Consider the following 15,306-nt stretch of genomic DNA (forward strand, 5'->3'; position numbering starts at 1 on the left):
AATCTATAGCTAAGTGTCAGTTTAACTGGGAGTCTAAATATCTGCTGTAATTTTGCAACGTCTAACTGTGTAAAGCTGCGAGAAACCGTCGTTTTTAGACTCCGTAAACTACTGGTATTTAAATATTTGGCGTGACCATAGCAAAATTTCTCTCTACAAGACCGGTTCATTCCTTGTTTCATAAAAAGTAAGTGAGAGAAACGGATTTTACCTACCGTAATCCTCTGTAATGATATTGTAAATGCATCACTTTAGTTCTACATAGCGAGGGACTGGAAAGCCAAATTATATTGTGTGTGACTAATGTCCAAGAAATCAGTGGTTCCTCTGAATATGTGTTTGGCTCTATTTACCCGAGCCAGTTAAACATTTAGCCAGGTGGTAAAGTGTTTCAGCTATAAGAACAAAGTACATTACAATTGCTGATAGAAAGTTAAATATGACACCTAATCAAAGAAATGATGGGTGCAGGCTTCCGGTCATCTAGGAAGTAACCATCAGCCGCAATGGGACACGAATACTAAGACCTGCCAGAAGGCCAACTCGTCGATGCAGTAACTTTAATATATCCGTGACATTCTCCCTCTGCCACACTATCAGTTATTAGTATCAATGGCGGTGGCCTACCAAAGATAGCCTCATGCATTTTTCCCAGTTACACTGTTTATTAGGAAAAGCGCAAGATAACATCCTCGGCACAAGTTTACAGTTGTGTCAAGCCACTCGGCGACACCAGAAAGCTACCGAGGAATATTCCAGCAGTTAGTCGTAACGTTGAATTTTAAAGAAGGAAGTTTACGAGGAATCAGACACGGCATAAGCATACAACCGCTTTTACGTTAAACATAATAAGTCTATCGAATTGGTTCCCCTACATCAAATGTTACTCTTTTTGTGACATATTCATAGTACATTACTTGTGGTTGGGTATCTTTATTTTCGATTATTTCAGAGCAAAACTTGGCATTCAGTCACGTTATCATAACGATCAAACGCGTGTGGTGAGCACCAGGAAGCCTCACCACGGTTGAATGCACCATACAACATGATCACCACACTTGTCTTTCGTTTTCTGCCCATGCTAGTTTTCAGTCTACTTGTAGCTTTTTGAAGGATCCATCCACACCGAACAGGTCGTAGGTGTAACCGCTGTCCTTAGGCCTCTTGCTCTCGTCCGCCACATATTTGTCCTCTTCCAGAAACCACGCTCTTCGCTTAACCAGCTCCTCGTAGATACCATCTGAAAAATAATGTATGTTTATTATTTCTTAATGATGTTAGTACTTTATGCCTACATGCTACAGAATGAGACATAATGATTAAAGAAATCGATAGGTTTCAATTTATTAACAGTTATAATCACAAATAATTATGTACAGTTCATGGTATGTTGCTACTTATTCATAGCGTTCTATTTCGACCATTTCGACCAACTTTTAAACAATTCTTTCTCTTCTCTGAAAGAGAATTGAATCATTTTTTGCTAGACGAGAAAAAATAGTAATGCTGTTTTGATTTCTTTACTGATTTGATGGATTTGCAAACGGGAAGTGCTGTTTTAGTTAACTATATCTTGTAATTACACTACTGGCCATTAAAATTGCTACACCACGAAGATGACATGCTACAGACGCGAAATTTAACCGACAGGAAGAAGATGTTGTGTTATGCAAATGATTAGCTTTTCAGAGCATTCACACAAGGTTGGCGCCGGTGGCGACACCTACAAAGTGCTGACATGAGTAAAGTTTCCAACCGATTTCTCATACACGAACAGCAGTTGACCGGCGTTGCCTGGTGAAACGTTGTTGTAATGCCTCGTGTAAGGAGGAGAAACGCGTACCATCACGTTTCCTACTTTGATAAAGGCCGGATTGTAGCCTATCGCGATTGCGGTTTATCGTATCACGACATTGCGGCTCACGTTGGTCGAGATCCAATGACTGTTAGCACAATGTGGAATCGGTGGGTTCAGGAGGGTAACACGGAACGCCGTTCTGGATCCCAACGGCCTCGTATCACTAGCAGTCGAGATATCAGGCATCTTATATGCATGGCTGTATCGGATCATGCAGCCACGTCTCGATCCCTGAGTCAACAGATGGGAGCATTTGCAAGACAACAACCAACTGCACGAACAGTTCGACTATGGCTGCGGTTATCCTTGACGCTGCATCACGACAGGAGCCCAGCGATGGTGTACTCAACGACGAACCTGGGTGCACGAACGGCTAAACGTTTTTTTCTGATGAATCCAGGTTCTGTTTACAGCATCATGATGGTCGCATCCGTGTTTGGCGACATCGCGGTGAACGCACATTGGAAGCGTGTATTCGTCGTCACCATACTGGCGCATCACCCGGTGTGACGGTACGGGGTGCCATTGGTTACACGTCTCGGTCACCTCTTGTTCGCATTGACGGCACTTTGAACAGTCTATGTTACATTTCAGATGTGTTACGTTACGACCCGTGGCTCTACCCTTCATTCGATCCCTACGAAACCCTACATTTCAGCAGGATAATGCACGACCGCAAGTTACAGGTCCTGTACGGGGCTTTCTGGATACAGAAAATGTTCGACTACTGCCCTGGCCAGCACATTCTCCAGATCTCCCACCAATTGAAAACGTCTAGTGAATGGTGGCCGAGCAACTTGAACTCTGGGGATGATCGCTGGGGATATAGAACATCTCGAACAGTAGTGCCCAAAAGTTAACGTAATCACAAAAAGAGGACATACTTTTCAGGATGTTGGAGTGGTTACTGAACAAGCTAGTATTTATTCACGAGATATATGCCGTACAACTGTGTGCAAAACACAAATCAGAAAAGTTCTGACATCTTAGATACACATTTGTAAGAAAATAACTAAACTGGGAAATCACTTCCACAGAAAAAGATGCTGTTGATTGCGGTTGCGGATACCTCTATTAGCTACACAGGCTGCTCAGAGAGGTATCATGCTCTCTATGAGGTGGCTCAACAGCTTTCTTATCAGTCGATCCCATTGCTTAGTAAAAGCGGTGTGGAGACCCAGAAGTGACCCTGTTACAGGCTGACGGGACGCAGTTCTCCTCCCCAACACATCTCCGACGTTTTCTATAGCTTTCAGATCCGGGGACCTCACTGGTTAGTCCATGCGGAGGATATATTCACCTTCAAGAAGTTCATCCACGAGAGCGTCTCGATGCAGACCTGCATTATCGGCCTCATAGAGGAAGTCTAGACCAATTGCACCGCTGAAAAGGCGAACATGTAGCAGAAGTGCTTCATCTCTGGAACTAAGAAAATGACTATATTTCTCTGTCCATCAACAAAGATGTGCAGCTTCTTACAGCCATTCAACAATTGAGTAAGGATGCTGCTGGCTGCTGCATGCTGTAACTATGCCATTCGCTCGTTATCCGTTCACTGTTCTCATTTTTCAAGGACATTTTCAAATAATATTCAAGTACAGCATCTTCTCATATCATATGTTTCCTATGGATATTCGATGTTCCTTTGAGGCTATTAGAATCAGCACGCACATGTGGGTGGCGATATCTTTTTTATAACTGTTCTGTCCAAGAGTGGAAAAGGGTTACAATAATCCCCCCCTCCCACCCTCACTCCCCATGCCCCCTCTCCCTCTCTCTCTCTCTCTCTCTCTCTCTCTCTCTCTCTCTCTCTCTCCTAAAAAACCCGCGAAACATTTTGTAGCTTTTATTAGCAATAACGTCGGCCGATTGTGTGGTTTGTGAACATGTGGATCACTTGTATTGATAAGCTATAATATGCATGTCGAAATATCATTCCGGTAAAATATCTAGGACATTCTAACATTCACTTTATTAGACTTTTCGTACGCACATCATTTATTAAAACAGAGAACTCTCCTTTGTCCATTCATAAGGCTTGTTCATGCTGATACTAGTTGAGCTATTGGCATCCAACCCAGTTACCCCGTGTAGCCAAGCACCTATTTACTTTACAATGCACACACTTGCCATTTTTAAGACTTTTCAGCAGTCAGGTAAGATCGTGGTGTAGCCTGCAGTAGTAGCTTAATAATTTTCAGGTCCTACAGGGCTCATTGTTTATTAATTTTTGAACTGAATTTCTGTAATGCACTATATAGAACAACACCATTGCCCTTGTGAACGTTTCACCACATGACTACCAAGCCTTTATTAGTCAGATTCTGTTACCTAGTGTTTCATACTTAAAACTTCAGCTGTAAGTTTCAAACTGAAACTTGTTTAAAATTTATTTGAACTTGCACTTATATTTTTACAAGACATAGGAGTCTTTCATCTGTCAAGAAATAACAAGAGGGGGCTATCAACTATTATAGTTTTCAATTATACCGTACTCTGACTTTAAAATATACGAAAAGTCGTTTTCTTTTATCTGAAGTGCTCTTGTGAGATCAAGGATTCTTGATTCCGTAAAGAAATGTTTTTGAACGCAGTGTTTGAACAAGTGTTGATGTTATATCGTTTGATGTGCTATGGCATATCAAATTTCTGCACAGAGACAATGTGGGCGAGCCGACAGGAAAGTTTACCAGTCATCCAGTTGTTGGCCATGACTGTTGACGCTGATAGTAATGCTTTTACTAAAACGAGGCCCTGTTAACAGGAGACACATAAAGAAGCCCTTATTACTACACTTAGGCGATGGAGTGCTCCATGTGAATAACCCACAACCATATAGTTGTGATGAGATGCCCTGACAACTAGTTTCGTCTACACGTTTTGTTACACTCTCACTCAGCCCAACGATACAATGTAGTTTACAGTTATATCCAGTTCATTTAATTGTAGTAGAGCTGAATTTCGTCAGGTACTGAATTTGATCAGATTCCTGCACAGTTACGTAATGAGTGACTAAACTTTTTAACATATTTTTTTTGTGAAACTTTCTTGCAGTTCTCAACACTTTTGGAAGAGTCTTAGGGTGCTGTTGAGAGGTTTTTACAACACTTTTTAAAAATATATTAAGCTACTCAATGTGGGTGGCGCAATGATCAGGCCACAGATTTTGATTCTTGAGATGCAGGGTTCTAACCTCTTCTGGCGATCAGGCTGAAAATTTTCTGTCGTTAGCCTGACCACATAATGTAAATGCTGGGATGGTTGCTTTGACAGTCATATGGTTTGTGTCTCGCCCACCGAGTTGGTGCTCCCATTCTAATAACCTCCTCCATGTGATGGTGAAATGTCTTTTTTCTTTCTACATTTACTGCTGCTGACAGCACCATACTTAAGGAGATTTTGGTATCAGTATAAAGTAACGTATGATCCACATGTTAGTTGCACAGTGTTATGATGTGTTAATATGGCTGATGGTAAGTGTTGAAATTCAGTGGTCAGAGAATACCTCCTTCTGTCCCCCTCTGCCACTCATGCTTTTTTTTCTATGTCTTCCACTGTTTGTACCCCAAGCAGTCAACAGCCCACACGTCTTCTCGAGTCATAATGTCGAAAATTAACATTCTGCAAATACATAACTGAAAACTGATAATTTTCTATTAATGTGAACTAACATATCATACACATTACTAAGAGTGTCTAAATCACATATACAACATAATATCATTCCCATCATACTTTGAATCTATCGTAATACTTCGTTAGTGAAATATGTTTTTGTTGTAAGGAGATGAATGTCACATCTTATATTTGATTTGTAAGACAGTTGCCATGTCTGGAAAGGTGAACTGGTAGCTACTCACTATTTTGGTCATAATTAGTATCAGACAGTATGAGAATGCCTAGAAATCATATTCTGATAACTGTAGTAATGATATACCAATAGATCAAATTCACATGATTAAGTACTACTTCTACATAAAATATTGCAAATAAATGTATATCTATCTATATATATTGTACTTAGAACGTTGGGAGCAATAGTTTCTCCTTAGGAGAAAAACTATATAGAGATTTTAATTGTTAGATACTTGGTACCAAAAATTTGTAAGCAATATGTAAATCTTCACACAAAAAAGTGCATGTGTGACAGCGATGGATAGCTGATATCAGTGACTGTCACTAAAGTACCAACTGAATAGAATATCGGGAACCGAATGAATAAATATTCAAACTAATGCCATAACAATATGAAAAGGTGATAAAATAGATACGCAGCGTTACTGTATGGTTAAATGATGGTGGCGTCCTCTTGGGTAAAATATTTTAGAGGTAAAATAGTCCCCCATTCGAATCTCTGGTCGGGGACTACTCCAGTTGTTATCAGGAGAAACAAAACTGGCGTTCTACGGATCAGAGCGTGGAATGTCAGGTCCCTTAATCGAGCAGTTAGGTTAGAGAATTTAAGAAGGGCAATGGATAGGTTAACCTTAGATATAGTGTGAATTATTGAAGTTCGGTAGCAGGAGGAACAAGCCTTTTTGTCAGCTAAATATTGGCTTATAAATACAAAATCAAATAGGGGTTATACAGGAGTGAGTTTAATGTTGTTGTTGTTGTGGTCTTCAGTCCTGAGACTGGTTTGATGCACCTCTCCATGCTACTCTATCCTGTGCAAGCTTTTTCATCTCCCAGTACCTACTGCAACCTACATCCTTCTGAATCTGCTTAGTGTATTCATCTCTTGGTCTCCCTCTACGATTTTTACCCTCCACGCTGCCCTCCAATACTAAATTGGTGATCCCTTGATGCCTCAGAACATGTCCTACCAACCGATCCCTTCTTCTGGTCAAGTTGTGCCACAAACTTCTCTTCTCCCCAATCCTATTCAATACTTCCTCATTAGTTATGTGATCTACCCATCTAATCTTCAGCATTCTTCTGTAGCACCACATTTCGAAAGCTTCTATTCTCTTCTTGTCCAAACTATTTATCGTCCATGTTTCACTTCCATACATGGCTACACTCCATACGAATACTTTCAGAAATGACTTCCTGACACTTAAATCAATACTGGATGTTAACAAATTCCTCTTCTTCAGAAACGCTTTCCTTGCCATTGCCAGCCTACATTTTATATCCTCTCTACTTCGACCATCATCAGTTATTTTGCTCCCCAAATAGCAAAACTCCTTTACTACTTTAAGTGCCTCATTTCCTAATCTAATTCCCTCAGCATCACCCGACTTAATTAGACTACATTCCATTATCCTTGTTTTGCTTTTGTTGATGTTCATCTTATATCCTCCTTTCAAGACACTGTCCATTCCATTCAACTGCTCTTCCAAGTCCTTTGCTGTCTCTGACACTATTACAATGTCATCGGCGAACCTCAAAGTTTTTATTTCTTCTCCATGAATTTTAATACCTACTCCGAATTTTTCTTTTGTTTCCTTTACTGCTTGCTCAATATACAGATTGAACAACATCGGGGAGAGGCTACAACCCTGTCTCACTCCCTTCCCAACCACTGCTTCCCTTTCATGTCCCTCGACTCTTATAACTGCCATCTGGTTTCTGTACAAATTGTAAATAGCCTTTCGCTCCCTGTATTTTACCCCTGCCACCTTTAGAATTTGAAAGAGAGTATTCCAGTCAACAATGTCAAAAGCTTTCTCTAAGTCTACAAATGCTAGAAACGTAGGTTTGCCTTTCCTTAATCTTTCTTCTAAGATAAGTCGTAAGGTCAGTATTGCCTCACGTGTTCCACTGTTTCTACGGAATCCAAACTGATCTTCCCCGAGGTTAGCCTCTACTAGTTTTTCCATTCGTCTCTAAAGAATTCGTGTTAGTATTTTGCAGCTGTGACTTATTAAGCTGATAGTTCGGTAATTTTCACATCTGTCAACACCTGCTTTCTTTGGGATTGAAATTATTATATTCTTCTTGAAGTCTGAGGGTATTTCGCCTGTTTCATACATCTTGCTCACCAGATGGTAGAGTTTTGTCAGGACTGGCTCTCCCACTGCCGTCAGTAGTTCCAATGGAATATTGTCTACTCCGGGGGCCTTGTTTCGACTCAGGTCTTTCAGTGCTCTGTCAAACTCTTCACGCAGTATCATATCTCCCATTTCATCTTCATCTACATCCTCTTCCATTTCCATAATATTGTCCTCAAGTACATCGCCCTTGTATAGACCCTCTATATACTCCTTCCACCTTTCTGCTTTCCCTTCTTTGCTTAGAACTGGGTTTCCATCAGAGCTCTTGATATTCATACAAGTCGTTCTCTTATCTCCAAAGGTCTCTTTAATTTTCCTGTAGGCGGTATCTATCTTACCCCTAGTGAGATAGGCCTCTACATCCTTACATTTGTCCTCTAGCCATCCCTGCTTAGCCATTTTGCACTTCCTGTCGATCTCATTTTTGAGACGTTTGTATTCCTTTTTGCCTGTTTCACTTACTGCATTTTTATATTTTCTCCTTTCATCAATTATACAGTAAAGCTGCATGTCCTCGGGAAAAATTACGGCTGTAGTTTCCCCTTGCTTTCAGCCGTTCGCAGTACCAGCACAGCAAGGCCGTTTTGGTTATTGTTACAAGGCCAGATCAGTCAATCATCCAGACTGTTGCCCTTGCAACTACTGAAAAGGCTGCTGCCCCTCCTCAGGGACCACACGTTTGTCTGGCCTCTCAACAGATACCCCTCCGTTGTGGTTGCACCTACGGTACGGCTATCTGTATCACTGAGGCACGCAAGCCTCCCCACCAACGGCAAGGTCCACGGTTCATGGGGGGGGGGGGTTTAATAATGAATTTAATGAGTTTAATAATGAATAAAAAAGTAGAAGCAGGGGTAAGGTACTATGAACAGCGTAGTGAACGCATTATTGTAGCCAAGATAGACATGATGCACCACGAATACCACAGCAGCACATGTTTACATGCCAACTAGCTCCGCAAACGATGAAGAGACTGAAGAAATGTATGATGAGATAAAAGAAATTTATCAGATAATGAAGAGAGACGAAAATTTAATAGTCTTTGGGGTCTGGAATTCGTTAGTAGTAAAAGGAAGAGAAGGAAAAGTAGTAGGTGAATATGGAATGGAGATAAGAAATGAAAGAGGAAGCCGCCTGGTAGAATTTTGGACAGAGCATAACTTAATCGTAGCTAACACTTGGTTTAAGAATCATCAAAGAACGTTCTATACGTGGAAGAGGCCTGGATAGATTATATAATGGTAAGACAGAGATTTAGGAACCCGGTTTTAAACTGTAAGACATTTCCAAGGGCAGATGTGAAATCTGACCACAATCAGTTGGTTATGAACTGTAGATTGAAACTGGAGAAACTGCAAAAGGATGGGAATTTAAAGAGATGGGTCCTGGATAAACTGAAAGAACCAGACGTTGTAGAGAGTTTCAGAGAGAGCATTATGGAACTATTGACGATAACAGGTGAAAGAAATACAGTAAAAGAAGAGCGGGTAGCTTTGAGAGATGAAATATTGAAGGCAGCAGCGGATCAAGTAGGTAAAAAGTCTAGGGGTAGTAGAAATCCTCAGGTAACAGAAGAGATATTGAATTTAATTGAGGAACGGAGATAATATAAAAAATTCAGTAAATGAAGCAGGTGAAAAGGAAGACAAACGTCTCAAAAATGAGATCGACAGGATGTGTAAACTGGCTAAGCAGGGATGGATAGAGGACAAATGTAAGGATGTAAAGGCATACATCACTAGGGGTAAGATAGAAACTGCCTACAAGAAAATTAAAGTGACCTTTGAAGAAAAGAGAACCACTTGTATGAATATCAAGAGCTCAGATGGAAAGCCGGTTCTAAGCAATGAAGGGAAAGCAGAAAGGTGGAAGGAGTATATAGAGGATCTATAGAAAGACGACGTACTTGAGGGCAATATTATGGAAATGGAAGAGGACGTAGCTGGAGGTGAAATGCGAGATATGATACTGCGTGAGGAATTTGACATAGCACACGAAGACCTAAGTCGAAACAAGGTCCCAGGAATGGACAACATTCCATTACAACAACTGACAGTCTTGGGAGAGCATGCCCTCACAAAACTGTACTATCTGAAGAGCAAGATACATGAAATAGGTTCAAATGGTTCAAATGGCTCTGAGCACTATGGGACTTAACTTCTGAGATCATCAGTCCCCTAGAACTTAGAACTACTTAAACTTAACTAACCTTAGGACATCACACACACCAATGCCCGAGGCAGGATTCGAACTTGCTGCCGTAGCGGTCGCGTGGTTCCAGACAGTAGCGCCTAGAACGGGTCGGCCGCCCTGGCCGTCTATAAGACAGGTGAAATACCCTCAGACTTCAAGAAGAATATAATAATTCCAACCCCAAAGAGAGCAGGTGTTGACAGGTGTGAAAATTACCGAACAGTCAGTTTAATAAGTCACGGCTGCAAAATACTGACACGAATGCTTTACAGACGAAAAGAAAAATGGTAGAAGCCGACCTTGGGGAAAATCAGTTCGGATTCCGTAGAAATGCTGGAATACGTGAGGCAATACTGACCTTACGATTTATGTTAGAAGATAGCTTAAGGAATGGTAATCCTACGTTTCCAGCATTTGACTCTGAAGGTGGCAGGGGTAAAATACAGGGAGTGAAAGGCTATTTACAATTTGTACAGAAACCAGGTGGCAGCTGTAAGAGTCGAGGGGCATGAAACGGAAGCAGTGTTAGGATGGGGGCCTATCCCAGATATTATTGAATCGATACATTGAGCAAGCAGTAAAGGAGACAACAGTGCCGATTGTACTGTTACCGACGACTGTGCCGCTAAAGCGGAGTTATTGAACGCAGTTTTCCGAAATTCCTTCACCAGGGAAGAGGAATGGAATATTCCAGAATTTGAAACACGAACAGCTGCTAGCATGAGTTTCTTAGAAGTAGATACCATAGGGGTTGCGAAGCAACTCAGATCGCTTGATACGGGCAAGTCTTCAGGTCCAGATTGTATACCGATTAGGTTCCTTTCAGATTACGCTGATACAATAGCTCCCTTCTTAGCAATCATATACAACCGCTCGCTCACCGATAGATCTGTATCTACAGATTGGAAAATTGCGCAGGTCGCACCAGTGTTTAAGAAGGGTAGTAGGAGTAATCCATCGAACTACAGACCTATATCATTAACGTCGGTTTGCAGTAGGGTTTTGGAGCATATACTGTATTCAATCATTATGAATCACCTCGAAGGGAAGGATCTATTGATACGTAATCAGCTTGGTTTCAGAAAACATCGTTCTTGTGCAACACAGTTAGCTCTTTATTCGCACGAAGTAATGGTCGCTATCGACAGGGGCTCTCAAGCTGATTCCGTATTTCTAGATTTCCGGAAAGCTTTTGACACCGTTCCTCACAAGCGACTTCCAATCAATCTGCGGGCCTGTGGGGTATTGTCTCAGTTGTGTGACTGGATTCGTGATTTCCTGTCAGGAAGGTCGCAGTTGGTAGTAATAGACGGCAAATCATCGAGTAAAACTGAAGTGATATCAGGTGTTCCCCAGGGAAGCTTCCTGGGACCTCTGCTGTTCCTGATCTATATAAAAGACCTGAGTGACAATCTGAGCAGTTCTCTTAGGTTGTTCGCAGATGATGCTGTAATTTACCGTCTAGTAAGGTCATCCGAAGACCAGTATCAGTTGCAAAGCGATTTAGAAAAGATTGCTGTATGGTGTGGCAGGTGGCAGTTGACGCTAAATAACGAAAAGTATGAGGTGATCCACATGAGTTCCAAAAGAAATCAGTTGCAATTCGATTACTCGATAAATAGTACAATTCCCAAGGCTGTCAATTCAACTAAGTACCTGGGTGTAAAAATTACGAACAACTTCAGTTGGAAAGACCACACAGATAATATTGTGGGGAAGACGAGCCAAAGGTTGCGTTTCGTTGGCAGGACACTTAGAAGATACAACAAGTCCACTAAAGAGACAGCTTCCACTACACTCGTTCGTCCTCTGTTAGAATATTGTTGCGCGGTGTGGGATCCTTACCAGGTGGGATTGACAGAGGACATCGAAAGGGTGCAAAAAAGGGCAACTCGTTTTGTATTATCACGTAATAGGGGAGAGAGTGTGGCAGATATGATACGCGAGTTGGGATGGAAGTCATTAAAGCAAAGACGTTTTTCGTCGCGGCGAGATCTATTTACGGAATTTCAGTCACCAACTTTCTCTTCCGAATGCGAAAATATTTTGTTGAGCCCAACCTACATAGGTAGGAACGATCATTAAAATAAAATAAGAGGAATCAGAGCTCCGACATAAAGGTTTAGGTGTTCGTTTTTCCCGCGCGCTGTTCGGGAGTGGAATGGTAGGAAGATAGTATGATTGTGGTTCGATGAACACTCTACCAAGCACTTAAACGTGAATTGCACAGTAATCATGTAGATGTGGATGTAGAAAATTTGGAGTAAGAATTGGAGTCCATGGAGAAGAAAAAAAACTTTGAGGTTTGCCCATGACATTGTAGTTCTTTCAGAGACAGCAAAGGACCAGGAAGAGCAGTTGAACGGAATGGACTGTGTCTTGAAACGAGGTATAAGATGAAGTTCAACAAAAGCAAAACGAGGATAATGGAATGGAACTCGAATTAAATCAGTCGATGCTAAGGGAGTTAGATTAGGAAATGAGGCAATGAAATAAGTAGATGAGTTTTGCTAGTTGGGAAGCAAAGTAACTGATGACTGTCGAAGTAGGGAGGATATAAAATGTATGGATGTGAAATGTGGACGATATAAATAACTGATGACTGTCGAAGTAGGGAGGATATAAAAAATGTATTGATGTGAAACGTGGACGATATCACAACCATAGGTGGAAGCACAAGCGGCCAAAGATACTGTTAGCTAGGGCATAGCCACCTATGGTAAACTAACATACGCAAACAAGCGACAAACGTCGGCAAGCCCCTGCATATCAGCAAGACTGACTGGTAATTACCAGCTACTATTAGAGCCGACCAACAGGCCACACCAGGGACACCGACGAGCTCGCCCACTGACACCCAAACAAACCGCCTACATTACCTTACACTGTGCCTCCGGCATATGACCTATCGGACACAAAAACGATAATAAACCTAACTGTTGCAGGTTGCTGACGTGAACGATGACTACATCAGCACCCAGCGTCAGCATCCGAGCAACACAACCGCACAAGGTCAAGGTATCGACTTGCGTGATACCCACTACTAACAAAACCTATCCTTGCACGACCTATCGCAGGCAGCAAGACATCCGCTACTGCTCTTACTACCCGACCTAACTATCGCAGAGGCTTTTTTCGCTTGGCTCTTGCCTTGGCACTTTTTTTCCTCTGCCCTTCAAACCGCTACACGTCCTTGGATTTCGACCCAATCTATCTCCAGATGAGCGCGTATTAATGGTTAACCTTAACCTGACGTGCGCAAACATCGCAGTACCCACATCCTGCGACACCCCACTTTAGTGAATACTAACCCTTACGCAGAGATGGCAGTAGACCTATTGTGTTGGCCATCGTGCCGGTGTGGGCGTGGAGGGTCTCGACCTCTATTTTTTTTTTAATGTGGACGATAAATAGTTTAGACAAGAAGACAATAGAAGCTTTCGAAATGTGGTGCAACAAAAAAATGCTGAAGATCAGATGGGTAGATCACGTAACTAATGAGGAGGTACTAACAGAATTGGGGAGAAAAGGAATTTGTGGCACAACTTGTCTAGAAGGTTGGTAGGACATGTTCTGAGGCATCAAGGGACACCAATGTAGTATTTTATGGTGAAGCGTGGAGGGTAAAAATCGCAGAGGGAGCCCAATATATTAGTACACTAAGCATGTTGAGAAGGATGTAGGGTGCATTAGTTACTTGTAAATGAAGAAGCTTGCACAGGATAGAGTAGCATGGAGAGCTGCATCAAACCGGTCTCTGGACTGAAGACCACAACAACAACAACAACACAATTCCGTATAGTAAATACACTGGCCTTTCTTAGCTTGATGAAGAGTTTTATTCTGATATATCTAAGGTTTCAGTGTGAATGTTTTACCAGTGAAAGGCTGATAGTAATTTTTTACATCCAATGAAAGTGTTAAATATTTGCAGTGGGTGAGACATCGCGATCACATGTTAAGTCTTCTAGCTTGCAATAGTGGCAGCACAGGGAATTGTAAAGGAGGTGACCACCCATTTTGTCCAGCAGATACAGTCCCGAACCCGTGGAGAATCCTTAAACAAAGCTATGAACTATGGGGCAAAATATGTCGAAGTAAATGTTTCCAATGTGCATTCCTCATTGAGAGCCGTTTCTTTGGATTTTTTCAGGAGAAGGAATTTATATTTCTTCATATACTTCCACAAAGTATCACTTCTTCATTTTCTAAAGGGCTAACTGAGAAGCCTGGTGTTGGCCATATATTTATTTATAGCTGTGCCTGAGACGTCATATGTGTGTAGTTTATGTTTGACTTTTAAATCTCCTTTGTATACATGGTTTGAAGTTGTGTGATTGGAGGCATGAACAAAGAGGTTATTTGCTTCGCTAACACAAGGGAAAGCTGCATAGAGTTGAACACCCAAAAAGCTGCTGACACTAAGATCCAAGCCTGCAGCATTCAGTGTATGGCCTTGTACTTTACTTATGGTCAGTGCATAAAATGAGCCACCGGGAATTGTACACGTTTAAACTGAAATGGAAAATTGTTACGAATAAGTGGATTACCTGGCATAAAACTCCCTTGCCTTCACCAATTCCCATCAAAATTTGTGCTTCTATGATGGTAACTACAAGCCTGTGTGAGTGAAGGGCTCTGAAGAGCGAGATAATGCACGGTGTTCTCGATAACAGTTACGTCGAGCCTCACTTTCGGAAGGAGTTTCGAGAGAGCGAGCAAAATCTGATGTTCTCGAGCCGCAGAAAGTCTGTCTCACGATCTTCATTTGAGTTTTAAGACCACATAGTGCTCAGTCTTCTTGACGTTCTGGTGTTTTCAGATAGACTCGACTGCATTCTAAGCATTTTTATTTGGAAACAGAACTAAGTCAAAATGAAATGAGTAGGCGCCCAAGTCATAAAACAAACTTAATGAATTCACTTTCTGTAGCAGAGAATATTCGTCTGGCAGTTTGGGAGACTATCGCTTTCACACAGACACGGTGGTTTTACTGTTTTATTTTGGTACAGAACATTACGAGTTCTTTTTCCGATGCCATGCACCGTGTGACTATCGAGTATACGGTGAACTACGAAAATGAATTTACTACATATGTCTCTTATTTTTAATTGTCAGAGGAGAATTCTTCTTACAGCTAAGGCAGGCTAAGACTTTTATTGTATCGAAATGTACTGTTTTTATAATCATAGAACGCCCATTTTTCTCAGAGTGACTTTAATATATTTTATGATTTGATATAACTTCTCTACAGCA

The 15,306-nt window shown here is 41.5% G+C and overlaps 1 protein-coding gene across 1 annotated transcript in view; it reads right to left on the reverse strand.

The window, feature by feature from the left end:
• Nucleotides 1-917: 917 nt before the first annotated feature.
• Nucleotides 918-15,306, reverse strand: part of LOC124612725 (alpha-tocopherol transfer protein-like) — a 59,290-nt gene continuing 44,901 nt past the window's right edge. The window contains exon 7 of the mRNA XM_047141092.1: nt 918-1,240. Coding sequence (XP_046997048.1) covers nt 1,089-1,240 — 152 coding nt within the window. The 3' untranslated portion in view covers nt 918-1,088. The remainder of the gene's footprint in view (nt 1,241-15,306) is intronic.

This window comes from Schistocerca americana, chromosome 4 (assembly GCF_021461395.2).
Source record: "Schistocerca americana isolate TAMUIC-IGC-003095 chromosome 4, iqSchAmer2.1, whole genome shotgun sequence".
In the NCBI taxonomy this organism is placed as follows: domain Eukaryota; kingdom Metazoa; phylum Arthropoda; class Insecta; order Orthoptera; family Acrididae; genus Schistocerca; species Schistocerca americana.